At 40.2% G+C, this 16,380-nt stretch overlaps 1 protein-coding gene across 2 annotated transcripts; it reads right to left on the minus strand.

Annotated features, from left to right (window-relative positions):
* Positions 1–529: 529 nt before the first annotated feature.
* actl6a (actin-like 6A) lies at positions 530–16,154 on the minus strand. Of its 2 annotated transcripts, none has more exons than XM_080430060.1 (14): positions 16,011–16,154; positions 14,236–14,312; positions 12,710–12,884; positions 10,249–10,349; positions 9,791–9,888; positions 9,490–9,584; positions 6,583–6,689; positions 4,983–5,072; positions 4,327–4,388; positions 3,861–3,975; positions 3,406–3,486; positions 2,151–2,246; positions 1,455–1,541; positions 530–1,160 (listed from the first exon to the last, which is right to left on the minus strand). In XM_080430060.1, the coding sequence occupies exons 1-14, from the start codon at positions 16,033–16,035 to the stop codon at positions 1,080–1,082; spliced, it is 1,290 nt and encodes a 429-aa protein (XP_080286186.1). In that variant the 5' UTR covers positions 16,036–16,154; the 3' UTR covers positions 530–1,079. The 2 variants fall into 2 exon arrangements, with proteins under 2 accessions (XP_080286186.1, XP_080286185.1); XM_080430059.1 differs by having other exon boundaries at positions 6,568–6,689.
* Between the last annotated feature and the right edge of the window lie 226 nt (positions 16,155–16,380).

The raw sequence follows: 16,380 nt of genomic DNA on the forward strand, positions 1-16,380 counted from the left end.
ACAGATTTGTGGATTCATGGATTTCTGCACAAACACTGATCCAACCGTCACATCACTCCCTCTGGTCTTGTGATTCAGTATGTGGGACTCGGACATGCACACACAGATTCCGTGCATTTATAGATTAAGGTTGAACCTTTTTCAGCGTAATTAAAATGTGTAATTTTATCAGGTGAAAACATTGTGACCAGACAGTATAAATTAAAGGACTAGTTCACAAAAAAAAATGTTTTCTATCAATTACACACCCCATGAAGCATTGAATTCATGGAGATTTTGTTTGTCGTATTCCAAAGCCAATAATTTGATTACCAGCGGAAAGATGCTAATGTATCCGGTAGGAGACTCACAGTATACTATTTGAGTCTCCTACCGGACATACACCCAGTCATCAAATTATTGGCTGAGGAATGCGTCAAAAAGTCCATGAATACAATGCTTCATGGTGTGTTATTGAAAGAAAATAAGTATTTTTTGGGGTGAACTATTCCCTTAGGCCTATATGAAATGACAAATACTCAGGATTCAGTTAACTAAAAAAAAACTTTATTTTCAAAAGATGATTAACAAAAGTGAAAATTAAATAGATTTTAGTTGATGTGAAAATCACATTCCAGTAAGCACTGAGATTTGACTGCTGTTTGCCTATGATAAGCTTATTTCTTACTCAAAGAGAGGCTTCAAGACAAACAACACAGTTCACTTCAAACCGAATGTACAGTACACCCACTGACACTACACATTACTGGTGTCCTGAAGAAACCGATCTAAAAATGTTGCCATTCCTAAATGGACTTTTTGGATAAAGACAGGCTTCTAGAGGACACAGACAATGTAAATACAATAAGGCAGTGGACAGACCAACACGAATAAAGGAACTCACTTTTTCAAAGCAACATTGTTACAGTTATTTATGGCCTAGGTATTCAACATAAAAACAGAGTTAAACAAACATATACACAAAGTCAATCAATAGTTATAAAAACAAAATAATGTCCGGGTCAGAGGTGAACTCAATACGATGTTGCGAATATGATGACAGTGTCAGAACACGGCCTGGGAGAAATACGGCGATCAAATCAAGGGCACTTCCTGTCCACACACTGCTTCCCCCCTTCCTCATACTCCTGTTTGGAGATCCACATCTGCTGGAAGGTTCCCTAGGAGACAAAGGTCACATTTTCACCTCCACTTAAATACTAATGTCAAAAAGTTAGTTAGACTGTGACAACTGCCTGGTATGTCATGATATCAAAAACATTTTGCAATTATGCTTTTCTGATTAAAATCCAATCCATTTTTTTAATCAATGTGGTAAAAGTAAATTACAGAAATTAAACCCTAAACAGCTGTTAATGTGCTCTTGAGCAAGGCACATCACTCTAAACTGCTATAGCAATTCACTCTATTTATTGTCCCAAAAGTAAAATAAAATATCAACTGCCTTTACTTACTAGTGATGCCAGGATGGAGCCTCCTATCCAAGCACTGAACCGTCGCTCCACTGTTGTGTTGTTAGCGATCAGCTTCAGCCTCATGCTCTGTAGATAAGACACCATGTTAGACTCTAGCAGAAAATCGTGTTCAGAAACGCATTTCAGTTCAAGTAAGCTAATTTTCTTTTTCATTAATTTGTAGACTTTTTAGTTTCCTTTTCAGTTTGTAAGCCAATAATTTGATGACCGACTCAATTGACCTGCATTTGAGTCTCTGCCGGTCATCAAATTATTGGCTTAGGAATGCGACAAAAACAAAAAAATCTCCATGAATTCAAGGCTTCACGGGGTGTGTAATTGATAGAAATTCAGTATTTTTTGGGGTGAACTACTCCTTTACTGTATAAACATGGGAGATGCCATGTATGAATACTTTATTTTTGTAGATACTTTATTTTTGTAGATACAGTATTTCTGCCGAACTGTAAAAAGTTCTTCTTTCGTTTTCTTTCTATTTTTTCTTGCTGGAGAAGATGACTCTATACAAACTGATGATGCATAAAGGCAAATAAACATAATTTAAAAAAGAAAAGCAAGTTCAGGAAGGCAAAAATGAAGGAAAATAATAACTTGTGAGAAATTATAGTGATTATTGGTGTATATTGGTGTAATCAATATCAAGTGACAGACATGGCAGCATTGTCAAGTACTCACGGGAGGGGTCTTCTGAGAGAGTTCTCTGTTTAGTCGATCAGTGAAGCCCTGAATAAGTGTGTTTCCTCCTGTCACCACCACGCTGCCATACAGACCCTGAGAGAGACACACCACATAGTAAGCAATTCATTTTTCCCCCCACATAATACTACGGGAAAATGGCATGATGAGAACAGAATTAAAAAGGACCATACCAGTGGTCTGGCAAGTTTAGCCCATTGTCTATGACTCATGGTATACTTGACATTACAGCTGACCTTTTTCCAAAGCACACTGTGGTTCGTTTGATTTTCGAGGAAGCCAAGTGTTTTCCATTCTTTAATCGACTGCCCCCCCCCCTCCCCAGGGGTCTGTACTTGGTCCCCTTTTTCCTCTATACCAAATCTCTTCACGGAAAATAGCAAATGTATTATCTCACATCACGTTGTGACGTGGTTCACTTATTTTCAACAAATGTTTGCCTATTATGACATGTTAGAATAGGGGGGGTAGGGTTATTATGGTGAAAGTATGGATTGATATGAATAGTCTACCCGACAAGTCCCTGGAGATTGATTTAAGATTGATTTATGAATAAAATTCAAACCTCCATGATTTACATGTACTGCATTAATCCACACAATAACATTTAGACAACAGTGACTAAATTATTCAGGTAAGTTCAGTAACATTTTAATGACTTTGGATAACAAACAAACGCAAAATCTAAAAATAAAGCCATTAATGGGAAATGGGTCCATGTTTATCCACGATACATGGCCGAAGCTGTGAATAGCCAATGACAAGATGCTGGCATGGTCCTTTTAACCACATGAACCCTAGTGTCCCAATTATGGGCATGTCATACATAATAGGCCAACAGTCTGCAAAAATAACAGATTTACAATCTTACACTGTGAGCCTATAGATTTTCTAAAGGTATAGACCCCTGAGAGACCCCGATCAACACAGTATAGAGGGTTTCAATGGTGCATGAGCAGCTTCCCATGAATATGCCATTTTAACTGCAGTAAGGACTGATGTTTGATGATCCTCACTTATGAAAAATGTTAGTGCAGTTCCAACTAGAGCCTGTGATTCCATCAACAGCCACATGTCCAGATGGTCACCCAAACTGCACCACATCATTTGTTTTCGTATCACACTTAATGCCTAAAAGGGCCTAAATCTACACCAAGTACTCTATACTGCAGATGCAGTATATGAGATACTTTGCTGCACCCCAAACCCACGTTTAAAAATCCCCTATAATTACCGGTCGAATGTCGATATCACACATCCCCACGCTGGTGGTCACCACGTGGCCAACTCCTAACATGGTGTTACCAGACAGACCCTGTGGAAATCAGACAACATACAGTTTTACAACAGTTTCACACCAAAAACAATGATTGACAGACAGATAAAATATATAAAATTGTAAAACATTAACTGCTAAAAGAACAATCTAAAATTAACCCATGTCCTAACATATCTGATTTATTCCCCTTTTCATGACTGGATTCTGTCTAATAGATGAATCCAAAGCAGGACCCATATAGATTTTCAACTGGACAAATATCCGTATTATTGCGTTCACTCTGTGTAAGTTGACAGATAAGTGTTTGACAGAAAACAAAAACACTTACTGTGCTATTTGACAACATCAACCTTATTCTGGATTAAGCAATAGTTGTATTGTAGTTCATTCCGAGTGCCAGAGATTCTTACCTTGGCATTAGAAGGGTCAAACAGTCCCTCTGGGATCTTAAGTCTCTCTGCCCCAAAGTCACAGTTGTAACCATTAGGCAACTCATAGTGAACAGTGGGCATCTGGACTGCTACCCTGAGGAAATGAAATTGGGTTAGGTTAACCACTTTCAACCAAATACAAAATATCTTCCCCCAAAAAAGGGAAAATAGACCATTTACAAGCTCACGATGCAAGGCGTTTTGAGCTTGTAGATTATCTATTTTCGCTACTTTTGCAGGACACTGTCGAACAAAGTATGAAATAGGGCTTACATGGTTTTAAGGCAGTAACAACTCTGTAAGCAACTATGAATACTAAGAGGTAAATAAAATGTATCAACTCGTTCTTAATTTAGGTTTGCCAGAATTGAAATCGTCCAAAAGAGTCACATAGCATAATATGACTGACATATGGTTTTAAGATTACATTCCATAACTGTCTTACTGTTCATCATATGGCGAGTCTGACACCTGCAGCACAGAGGCCTGGAAGTCCTGGATCACAGTCTGTGGATGGCAGGGAAGAAATACCAGCACATGATCACCACAGCACTTTTCATTCACAGCAGAGCTGTCTGATCTCAAGACCACATTTTGATGGTCTCCATCTCGCATACATCTTTCCTCGTCTTGAATTGGTCTCTGGATTCTTTCTCCACAGTTGACTACTGCAGCTTTAGGAGATTTAATGTGAATATGTGGGTGCCATTTTGGTTTTAGTTAATTCTCAGATTCATTCTCGAAGTCATTACTTAATAACGTGAGTAATTTATGCATACAATCGTGAGCTTTTCCAAAGTCAATCAAATATAATTGCACAATGCCTATTGATCTACAAGCTCAATAGTATAATACAGGCCTTATACTTTGTTGTACAATGGTGACGTGTGAAAATAGGGGGGGAAAAAACACCCACCCTATCTACAAGCACACAATGTGACGTGTTGTGAGGTTGTATCAATTATAGGCATTGTGCAATTATATTTTATCTAATTAAGTGGTTAATCTGTCCAATCGATTTAGCCGATTATAAGAAATCTAGTTTTTTTTGTCCACGAGCAGTCATCATATAATTTAACAGTACAGAGACATGTTGCTTACATTACACATGTAGTTATGCCAGGAGCGCGTAACTTGAGGTAGTTTCTCTTTCTTCTTCCAGCTAGCCGGTGCGCCCTCACGCACAGCATCCTGCAAGGACAAACAATGTGGTTTTGGACAGTGGCTAGTCTAAGACAGCAATGAAGTACGAGGGCATGGAGGTGAAACACACCGAAGTCCTGATGTCACTCGTTCATCCCCTGGGTCACGGAAGTAATTTCTCTATGGAGAATAACATTGGGTCATCTTAGAATCGTCTCGTATAAGAATTGTGGTAAAAAAATAAAAAAAATAGTCCCGGCGCTATTGTCAGGGAGGTGGCTCTGTATCGTTTACGATAGTCAGTCACTCATATTTGATACAGTCCGTTTCTGGCGAATATTCTATTAATTCGCGGCGGTAACGTTAGCGTTTTCTCGCCACCAGTTGATGCTTCATACCCATATGCGTCAAAGCCATGCTCATTTGTTTATTTTTGGAACACAGTTGTTATGTGACATGATATTAAACACGTCTATGGGAATTCAGAAAGGGGGAAAAAAACATGACCCAGGTAGGATGCGTAAATTACGTCAGACTTTGGTGCTCTATTGCAGGTATATACAGCACAGATGCACACAGCCATTCTGACATGGGCACATATCACTAGAGCAGTTATACAGCACAGATACCCACAGCCATTCTGGGTACACAGTACATATCACTAGTCTAGTACAGTTTACAGCTCAGATGCACACAGCCATTCTGGGTGCATACAGTACATATCACTAGTACAGTTTACAGCTCAGATGCACACAGCCATTCTGGGTACACATCACTAGTACGGTTGTACAACACAGATGCACAAAGCCATTCTAGGTACATATCACTAATATGGTGAACCAGATAGTGCTCCTGGTCTTTCTTTAAAGCCATACTGTGCAACTTTCATTTCAGTAGTCTTATTTTGGCAACACCTACTGGTAGCTCTGTGTCATTAGAGCATTTGTCAATGGGGAAAGAATGCTACTAGCACACAAGGATATTTTGGAACACATCATCAGTAACAGTATTTATCAATACATAAATAAATTATACACTTCCGGTGCCTATGTAATTTTGGCATGAGTTTTGGGAGCGGACAATCATGATTAAAATTAGATAGTGGTCAAAAAACACATTTATGTGGAATGTTACTGTGAAAAATATACCAGTGAAAGATGAGATCAAAAATGACTTTTGTTTAATTGAATAAATGACACAGTATGGCTTTAAGTCTGTTTATATTAACTTGTGTTGAGAGTTGCCAACATCATTGCATGCCAACATAAATCCAGAAGACATGTTTGACGAGATCATCATCTAGAAATACGTGTGGTTTAAATGACAGGCATAGGATGAGCATTATGTATGTATACAGTATACACAGCATGTGGGTATATCACAAACACAAGCTCGACACACAATGGATCTGTTTGCAGCGTGCAAAATCTCCTTCAAAAGGGCCAAGCCTAGAAAACATATTTGTGAAATAAAGTACTTACAATACACCTCCCACCACCGTGAGATAAATAGTCAGTGAGATATGAAAATGGTTTTGACTTACTTTAGCAGGTCTCACCTTTGATGCAATCATGTAAGGAGGGACTATTTCAACACTTAATTCCTGAAATAGCTCTCTACATTGCATGCTCATAAAGTCTCCAGCCAGGGGTGACTTCACAATGCCTATCAGAGGGGAAAATAAAACAAAGTTATTAGTCGTTGTAGACAGAGCACAATTAAATATCTTCATGCTCATCTAGAGAGATGAGCAGATGTATGTGGCGATCTTTTACTAAGAAACCCTGCAGTCTCTATTTTGGTCATAGGTGAACCTTTACAAAAATAATCTATTTGTTAATTTCTTTCAAAAATAGCCTACGGTATCTAACGCATTTGCATTACGGTGTGTCAGTTCATTTTTTCCCAGAAAAAATGAATAGGTCTTAAGAGGTTAAACTTTGATTTTACATAACTATACAAACAATATAGTATGTAACAGTCTTCTAAAAATACTTATCTGTCCTTTCTGGCCCCAATACAATAGAGTTCTCTACATTACCATTTCCTCAAGTTTCATCAACTAAAATGATTTTATCGATTTCTTGGCAACCGTCACACACAACCCACATCGTATTTATATACCAATTTAGGCTCCTGCAATTCTGTCTTGCGTTTCACTGCAGCTCCTACTCAAATGGCTTTCGTGCAGAAAGAATAGATCTTGAGGTTGAGCAACAATGACAGCCATTTCCTGATACACTGCCTCCAAAATCCCTTTCTTGAACATTCAGGGGGATAATTTGGGAGGTGGATGATATGATATCAAAGCTCATTCCGAGGCTCTCGTTGCATCTTCCTGCCCCTTGTCGTACAGTGTTGATGAGAATTGTACTGTAGATGCATTGTATTTCTGAATTCAACCCATTAAAACCGGGAAAGCATTTATTTTAGCTATACAGTGTTGCTGTCCGGCAGAAACCAGCCAACTCAAATTTTCCACTTTTGCATTTTTTTCCATAAATCAGCACTGATTTATGGAAAAAAATGCAAAAGTGGAAAATTGAACACCCTTTACGTCTGTGTGTTGATTTAAGAAATATTGAACCAATGAAAAGTATTAAAAAGCGCTTCTGACAAAACCAGCTAACTCCATTGGATCCTCAAACTTTCTGCTAAAGTCCACCAAAGGGGGGTGGAGTTAGCTGGTTTTGCTGACCCCAGGCTCCACCCTCTTTTGACCTCCAACCTCATTGTGAGCTCGGCAGTCCATTCAGCTGTAGAACATTTGGAGTTGGAGCTGGTTTCTGCCAGACAACAGAGCTATATGGGACATTGGTTGGTTATTCAAAAAGAGCAGATCTACAAGCTCACGGCGCGGCACGACGTGATGCGCTGTGAGCTTGTATATATACATTTTTTAAAGTTTGTGCAAATCTTTGAATATATACATTTTGTTGTACAAGTGCATTTTTTTTACTCAAATCTTTGCTTCTGGGGGTCCCTGGAACAAAAAAAAATTAGATGGAGGTCGGCGGCCAAATACAATTTTGGGGGTCTATGAAAACGTTTGAGAACCACTGATACAGAAACATACATTTTTCAGAAAAAGGTTAGGATTTTAGAAGACATTTGTAGAATCGGCCTCAGGTCTTAATGGGTTAAAGGACCGTAATGGTGCAGTTTTGACTTCTCCCCTTTCCCCAACATTGTCCCTGTCTTTAACAAACTTTGTATACACATGGTGTGTGTACATTGCATGCTTTAGCACTGTGCATTCTCTACCCTTTTTAATTTCAAAGATATATTTAGGCCAAGGAGCCCCATTTGATAAAGGTTTTTATCTCTGGGACCCCCAATATACATTGTAAAATCCTCAGTGTTAATTTAAATCCTTAACACATCCACCGCCAGAGGTTAATCTCATAATAATGTACTCACCTGCCAAGGTGTTTTTGTTGTTTTTTTGTTTTTTTCATGTCGCCATAGATCTTGTTAAAATCCTTAAGATTGAGCCGTGAACGGTCTGTTTACATCCGCGAGATCTCCCTGTATCTCCCAGTGAAGACCGCATGTCAAACGGACTTCCATGACTGTAGTTAGAGCGGATTACGTTAAACAGTGAAATGCGAGGAGAAAAAACTACAGGAAGAGAATTGAGTTTCAGTTTCGTCTGTAGAATGGGAGCGGGCGTGATCGTCGAAACCGGATCCCAAATAATTCTATTTCCTGTCATCAAACCGGAAACGGAAGTGGATCAAAAAAATTCCGAAAGTGCACCCGGACCGCGCATGCGCGAAAAGACCGCAGCCCGTAGGACTACGGGCTCGGCGCTTAACCGTTGGATTTAACGGCCCGTAGAACTACGGGCCCGGCGGTAAAGGTGTTAAAGGTCCATTAATTTGGTTTCTAACTATCAAAGACCACTAGGAGTCATAGTCACTGCATGTCAGTGAATGGCGTTTAGTAAGGGAGGTTCTGATTGGATGAGCCAACGTTCACACTGTGTTTTTCTGTATGTATGCAATTATGCAAACTGTGTGCATAATTGCATACAATTATGCACACAAAGTCTGTTAAAGACAGGGGCAATCTCCAGGGAAGTGGAGAAGTGAAAGTTACACCGATATTTTATATAAAATGTTTTTAACTTTTTACTTCTTATCATTTCAACTTTATTGAAACAAGAGGTGTTATGACCATTGTGTTTCATAGGGAAATTCCTTAGTGTGGCAATTATTCTCAGTCATTGCTGAAAAGATCACCCGAGCCTATAGATGGGGACATAGAGTCATTAGGAGAGGTGCATTGCACTGCAGGCTTGAATCTTAACATTTACATCAGTTGTCAGTGAACCAAATGAACCAGTGAACTAATTAACCAAATTAAATCACCCTGCAATAGACACTGGAGTAAAGGCTAATACAGGACCCTTTAGACAAGCGTCACTCAATAAAAATGACATTCTCAACATGATGACAGTCACCTTGCTGCAGGACATAACCGTCGTGCACAGGGATAGCTGTGGTGTGTGTGGCCCCACTGTCCAACACCAGGCCCGTGGAACGCCCATTGGCAAAGCTGAGATCCTCAGAGTCAAGGAAATGTTACAGTAAATATTTCGACGGACAGAGATCAGATATCAAGTCTAAAGAGCCAAGTTAGATCCTTCAATCTCCTATCATATGAAAACTGAACGTGATGCTTTGCAACAAAGCTCAAATTGCTTTGCTTTGCTTTGTTGCTATGATTGCACTGCAGGCGGGAGGGAGTGATGTAAAGGATACGAAGACAGCACCGCTGTTTTACAAAGGAAGAAAGCAGGAATGTTGTAATGCTCGAACATCAGTTCCGTCAGCTTCTCCCGCTTCGCTCGCGTGTTCCACTGCAGACACATGGAACAGACCATAGTACCATTTACATTAGATCACATTATTCTTTGTCAGATTCCAGGTACACAGGAGGATAACAATGGCAAGTACAATAGGAGTTTTCCATGATCGCAGGATTCTTTGAACATACACACACTAACAACAAATGGTCTCATATAGCCCCTCAGTTTTGAAAGGCATTTGCCACATTCAGTATTTTAGCTGCCACTATGACATTTTAAAGTAGGCTCTGATTGATGACTCACAGAGACACACTAGGGCTAGTTTACCAGGATTTGGCTGCTTGAAGATACAAATGGTCTATTAATTCACTCACAGCTCAAATAACCAGTGGTGATCAGGCTTATACTTACTGATGCTTCTGACATGAGCACTGGGTGCAGACTGGGCTCGGACTTGAAGTGCATCTTATAGGTGTGATCTAGAATGGCCTGGAAGCTGTCCCAGTCCTCGACTACACAAGGGGTGGAACAGAAAAGAACAGAGAAAATGGATTTAGGTATAACTGTTGCTCTTAAGCTTACACTTTTATGTTCTGTGTGCTTTTTCATGGCTTTCTATTGCATGCAATGAGGTTTCGATTTTCTGATTTGGATACAACTTGATTTCCAGTGTAAAATTACTACTGCTGTTGTATTGTGTCCCATGCAAAAACAAGTTGTGTCCCCACCCCAAACACCTTGTTGAAAAAGAGATATTAGAGTTCTTTAACCATGTTATCAATCAATCTTTATTTCAGACTCTAATAGGTCCATATAAAAGACAACAAAGACTAAAAACAAAAAAACATAGAAGAGTTCTAAAAACCATACATACACCCTCTCCAATGTCTCCAAAAAACAAGAAGAGTACCTAATGCAGCCATTATAACTTCAACCTCATCATAAAACTGTACATTAGATTTCTGAGGACAGAGTGGGAACAGCACTGTTTACAAACAATTGGCTAGCACTTGTCCACCTTGAAAGCCTCAGCAGGATTCAGACAGCATCATTATATGCAACCCACAACTTATTATATTTACATTTACTGTAGCTGCACAACAAGTGAGCATTATACAGACAGTGGTGTACAGTAAGCTTTAAAAGGGCGATCTTGACATCATCATCATTACACATATAACATTACACATATCTGACAACATATTGGCTTGTGCATACAATTTACAGAACTGTGACTCTGAACATCATCATCATCATCACAGAGGTCATCCCTAATGATGTGACCCAGATATTTGACCTTGTCTACAACATTGAGCAGTGAGCACCTTGTCTGCCAGAGAAAAAGAGGGGAATGCTGCATTCCGATCCTCCTTAGTCTTCATAATCATGACTACACTCTTTTTGGGATTAAACTTGATATCAAACTGGTGCTGTATAATGTTTGGTTTTGCTACAAGTCCTCATTCATGAATGAAGGAGGACATTTCATGTAATGCACGTTTAACGTCACTGCCAACAGTTTAGCCAACAAAACCAAGTGACCTTGAACCTCATAGGCACATGCCTGCAGAAGGACCAACGTCACACATAAACGTGCACCTTTTGGCATCATCATTGGGTCAGATGGCAGAGAAAATAGAGCAGTGGGGGATAATTTGAGCGACAAGCACCAATGTTTCAGGTCATCTCTCTAAGGGGGCCTGCAGTCCCACAGCTCAGTTCTGCCGCAATTAAGATTGGGGTCACAGTCTTCTCTAAATAGACCCACAGCTATACCCCTCCTGGACTGGGTTTTTGATTAGCAAAGTCAGCTACACTGTATGTCAGTATGTAGGAGCTGTAGGAGCACAATGCTTCATATTCAGTGACACTTCCGAGGGGACAGTGCACTCTAGCAAACGCAGCTGTGTGTTTAGACCAAGTACAACCAAATCGGAGTGTAGGAAGTAAACATTTATTTGTGTATGTTTTTGAAATAAAATAATAATAAAAAGATACCCTCAAAAAAGCAAACTTCATCAAATACCACAATAATTGGGTAAGCAAAGTGAAGAAACAGGAGATCTCTTAATAGTAATGAATGAATATTGTGTTCCGCAACTTCCCCCAAAAAACTGAATTAAAGCACAAGACTCTCAGACGATCGCAATGTAGTGATTATACTTAGTTGTCATCGTTAAAGAAACCAATGGAGGAGGCAAAATGGAAATGTTTATTTTAATGTATTTGAAGCCAGAAACAAGATGGTAGGATTTTTTTTCTGAGGTTACAATGATAATGTAAGTACTAGGGCAGGGAAAGGTGACAAAAGTCTGCCATATCAGTGCAATATTGCGATAATTGGTTCTTCATCAGACCAAAATGTCAAAAAAAAATAGGCTATATCCATTCTCACATGCTTGCACATCACAGACGCTAACATGCACAGTTGTGGAGTTCCACAATGCTCAATCAGAAATGTCTTGTAATAACTACCGACTGTCTGTACCACAACAGTAAACCGTGTGAACGGTTTTTCAACAATCAATGTATGTCTCATTCTGGGTTGGCAAAATGGGCCATTGTGTCACATTCCAAATTCTAGCTTTCTGTGTCAACTCCTTGGTTAAACTAGATTTCTAGGTGTTACAGTCTTTGTAGGACTACAACAGCTTATCTTTCAGTCTGTGACAGCTACTATAGGTCTCTGCACGTCCCCAAGTCACTCTAGAATGATACATTAGAAACTTATAAACGAACCAGAAAGGAACCACAGAATGTAACTAATTCCTATATATGAAAACAGGCATATAAAAAGGAAAATATTTTGGAAATCAATACACATGTATATAGACATATAACTGTGACAAAAAACAACTGTTTGAACACTCACTCATGCCATTCTTGAGTGGTGACATGACCTCCATGTTTTCTCTGGGCACCCTCAGCTGGTTGGTGTCAATGTAATAGGTGGTCCCGCTCTGCTTGCTCTTCTCTCCATCCGTCTCCATCGGAGTGCTGCCATCCTCTCGGTCCACAGTCACACCGATGACCGTAGGAAAGTCCGCCTGAACCAGGCCCAAACCCGAAATAAGGACAAGATGAGTCAGGACAAGTTTTATAACCCAGCAAGGTGAGTTTAGATGAAGTTTGTGTTCATTAAATATCTACAAGATCAGTTTATGCTTTTGATATAGGATAACAGGGAGGGGGAGAGACGATACAACACAGGTGTCCAGCCGAATCGAACCAGTGTAGTTGTGATTATGTGGTCGACACAATATCCTGTCAGCCTCAACATGTCAGTGGTATCATTGACGTGATGTACCATAATATCTCTGCCCATGTTGTTACTTAGGTAACTGACTAGAAGAATGCTCAATATTCTCTTCCGCTTAGCAGGCCAACATTATCACCATGAAGTCCATAACTCCAGTTTTTAGATTCTTTCCCTCCCCCAGAGCCAAAAGAGAGGAGAGGCATATAATGAAGTTTGTTTGTCAAATGTTTATATCCTCAAGGCCAGGGCTTTAAATCCTTGTGTACCATATATAAGGAGTTGCTGTTGCGGTAGTGTTGAGAGCGTGTTCAGCCACCACCACCACCACCACCATTTCACGAACAGAGACTGTCTGAAGTGTATCTCCGCGATAATTGGCTGAACATAGGTGAATCTGAGGTGAACACTGGCTACTGACAGAGGATCTCATTTGCTGACTCTTGCGTACGACAGCAGGGATGGCAACCTTTTTACCTTTTTGGTGCGAGACATGTCAAAAACACTGTCTCACGCTCTCCAAGAACATCTTGCACTAGGGCTCATTTCAGCATCGACACTGATGTGTGTGCGCATGTGCAAATCAAATTTGTGAGCAGTACCGTTTAACAAAGTTCAGCTTTTGTTGGGTACAAAAGGCAGCTTTTATGCCTTTATTGATAGGGCAGTAGTTTGACAGGAAATGGGGAGAGAGATGGGGAGTGACATGCAGCAAAGGCCGTCGGGATTGGGACTCGAACCTGCGGCGCGCTGTCAGGCTACTTTGGAGCTTAGGTGCCCAGACCGCTGCGCCAGCGGTCCAGGCCAACACGAATGTCTTTTGCATATAAAATAAAGATGGGTAAACAGCTGCTCCTACACCTTCGAAATGTTTGTTCCCATAAGACCCCACCATCCCTCTTTTACAAATCAACTACTGATGCACTACCATTTAGTATAGTATATGAAACAGACAATCTTCCTGGGACACATTAAAGACACGGAGAAGAAAAGATCTTAACTCAATTTATGCCACTTGTCTCCAGAGTGACAGTCCTCATTTTTCTGAACATGGCGTTCTCCTCCCGTGGGAAAGTAAAGTCACAGAGGAGGAGAAGAAGATACATAGTTATTAATCAGGTCATTTTGCCTGGTCCACTTACCTTGGGACAATCTTCTCCCGCATAGCCAGCTCTTACTGAATACGAGCCAATATCAAAAACCAGAGCTCCCACCTCATCTGTAGAAGAGACAATAGTGCAATGAGACAAACATACAGCGAAAGACCTTATATTATACCGAGATGCAAGACAAGTCTAAAAAACGCTCTGGGTGTGTGCAAGTCAGTGTATCTGAACCTACACTGTGAAAGACATGCGTGTTTGGGACATACTCCTGCCAGTGCCATTGACTAAGGCCTTAGAGCTGGGCTCCGGCACAGCTCTGTGACTGCCTAGTGCCTACTGCTCCTAATAGTTAATATGGGTCAAATACAGAGGATGGATATGGGGCTTCAAGCTAGTATAACTTAACTATACAATCAAAGGGTCTTGCATTAGAGGTACCCAATTGATTGACAACATTGTAACCACCTTTTCACCAATGTGTCATCATGCCATGTAAATCACGTCATTTCAGCTAGGGAACAACACTGGTAGCTGTGATGTTCTGTAGCTCAGTGTGCAGCTCATTCAATGATCACCACATTCTTGGTAGACACATATTCTATGATAGGAATATATGGCTTAACACAATCAACTGACCAGTGTCAGAAAGCAACATGGCATGATTCTTGGGAACAAGGCGGTAGAGGTGTGCATAGCTGAGCCTTGTTGCCCATCACCACCAGATGACCCCCCAGCCCGGACTGAAGAATTACTTTGGACTCACTCCTCACATATAGAAAATATAATGTCCACTGCATTATGTCAAATATGCTGTAGAGATCTAATCCTCAATGTGTAATTATCAATTTGTAACTCGAAGACTGTACAAATGTAACCAAATGGTTCCAGATGTGTACACTGACACTCTCTCAGAGTTAAACACTGGCCTAGATTTTTGTTGTAGTAACTTCCACGGCAGACGGCACGTTGTTGTAATTTGATGACACAGAGTACTGGGGTATTTCGGGTGGCATCTTACATCTGATCTTACAGACAACAACCAGACAGTAGTAGTTTGTTAAGGGTCGTCAGGCCAGCCCACTTTCTCTCATTCATTCATTAGCCTGCTACCTGCTAATGGTACCGGGCAGTGTTGCCATGTCGGCTTATTATAAGCGACTTTGGGCTTCTTTTTCTGTAAAGTTGCTTGTATTAATATTGGTAATTGCGGTTTTTTTGGGCTCGTTTCTAAAGTGTACTTGCTTATTGAGGCTTGCTTCCACATTTTTACATAATTATTTAAACCAGTGGTTCTCAAATATTTTCATGAAAATGTTGTGCCACAGGGAGCATTTGTGTTAGAATGTTTAAAAAAAAATTGTTTTAAAAAAAAATAGCAGATCTACAAGCTCACAACGAGCTTGCAGATCTGCTATTTTCAAATAGCCGATGCATATAGGTTTAAAGTGCTCATGTGGCCTAAATTACTTCTTTGGGGCTTGTTTTCCTAGGCCAGGTTGCTTATTTCTCTCACAAAATATGGCAACGCTGGGTACCGGCTAGCTGGCTCATTATTAATCATAATTTAGACTAGTAAAGACGAGGCAGTTTATTTAAAAAAGAAAAACGTTGATAGATACTATTCACTTATCTACTGTTTACAGTGAGCAAAGTACAAAACTGTGTTGGTTTCCAATCCATGTTGTTGTTAGCAAAGTTAGCACAGTAGCCTACTAAAGATGCTAGCTAGGAATATAGCATTACACGCGAACAAAACGGAACAACGTGGTTGATATAATGTCATGCTATTTTGTAGTGTAATTGCCACTCACCGCCTCCATACACTCCGCCGCTCATCCTTTAAGTGTTAAAACAAGGTCGTTGTGCTTCTGGAATCTGTTACTATTACTAGAATAACAGCAGCGCTGCACGGCGATCACAACAAAAGAAGTTCATTAACATGGATCAACCTAACATGGCGCCACCATAGAGTTAAAAAGGGGCGCCACACTAAAGGCAAAGGGAGGGTCTCTTTCTTTGGTGTTTCGACCAGGTGGGCGTGGTTTTGAGGCATAGTCTCTTAAAGAAGGTTCGGTTTAGGCATATAACCACGCCCACCTGGGCGAAACACCAAAGAAAGAGGGAGTCCCTTAAAGGCAAGCTATCCAACCAGAATCATCAGTGTTGCCATGTCCGCTTATT

This window comes from Gymnoscopelus braueri (genome assembly GCF_963280865.1).
Source record: "Gymnoscopelus braueri genome assembly, chromosome: 6".
NCBI lineage: Eukaryota > Metazoa > Chordata > Actinopteri > Myctophiformes > Myctophidae > Gymnoscopelus > Gymnoscopelus braueri.

Excerpts from the sequence above, each read along its gene's own strand:
- actl6a (XM_080430059.1), bottom strand. The coding sequence starts at position 16,035 with ATGAGCGGCGGAGTGTATGGAGGCG. Across the intron at positions 4,389-4,982 it reads GGCATAACTACATGTGTAAT|ACTGTGATCCAGGACTTCCA; the intron begins GTAAGCAACATG and ends TGCCATCCACAG. Across the intron at positions 3,976-4,326 it reads GACTCGCCATATGATGAACA|GGTAGCAGTCCAGATGCCCA; the intron begins GTAAGACAGTTA and ends TCATTTCCTCAG.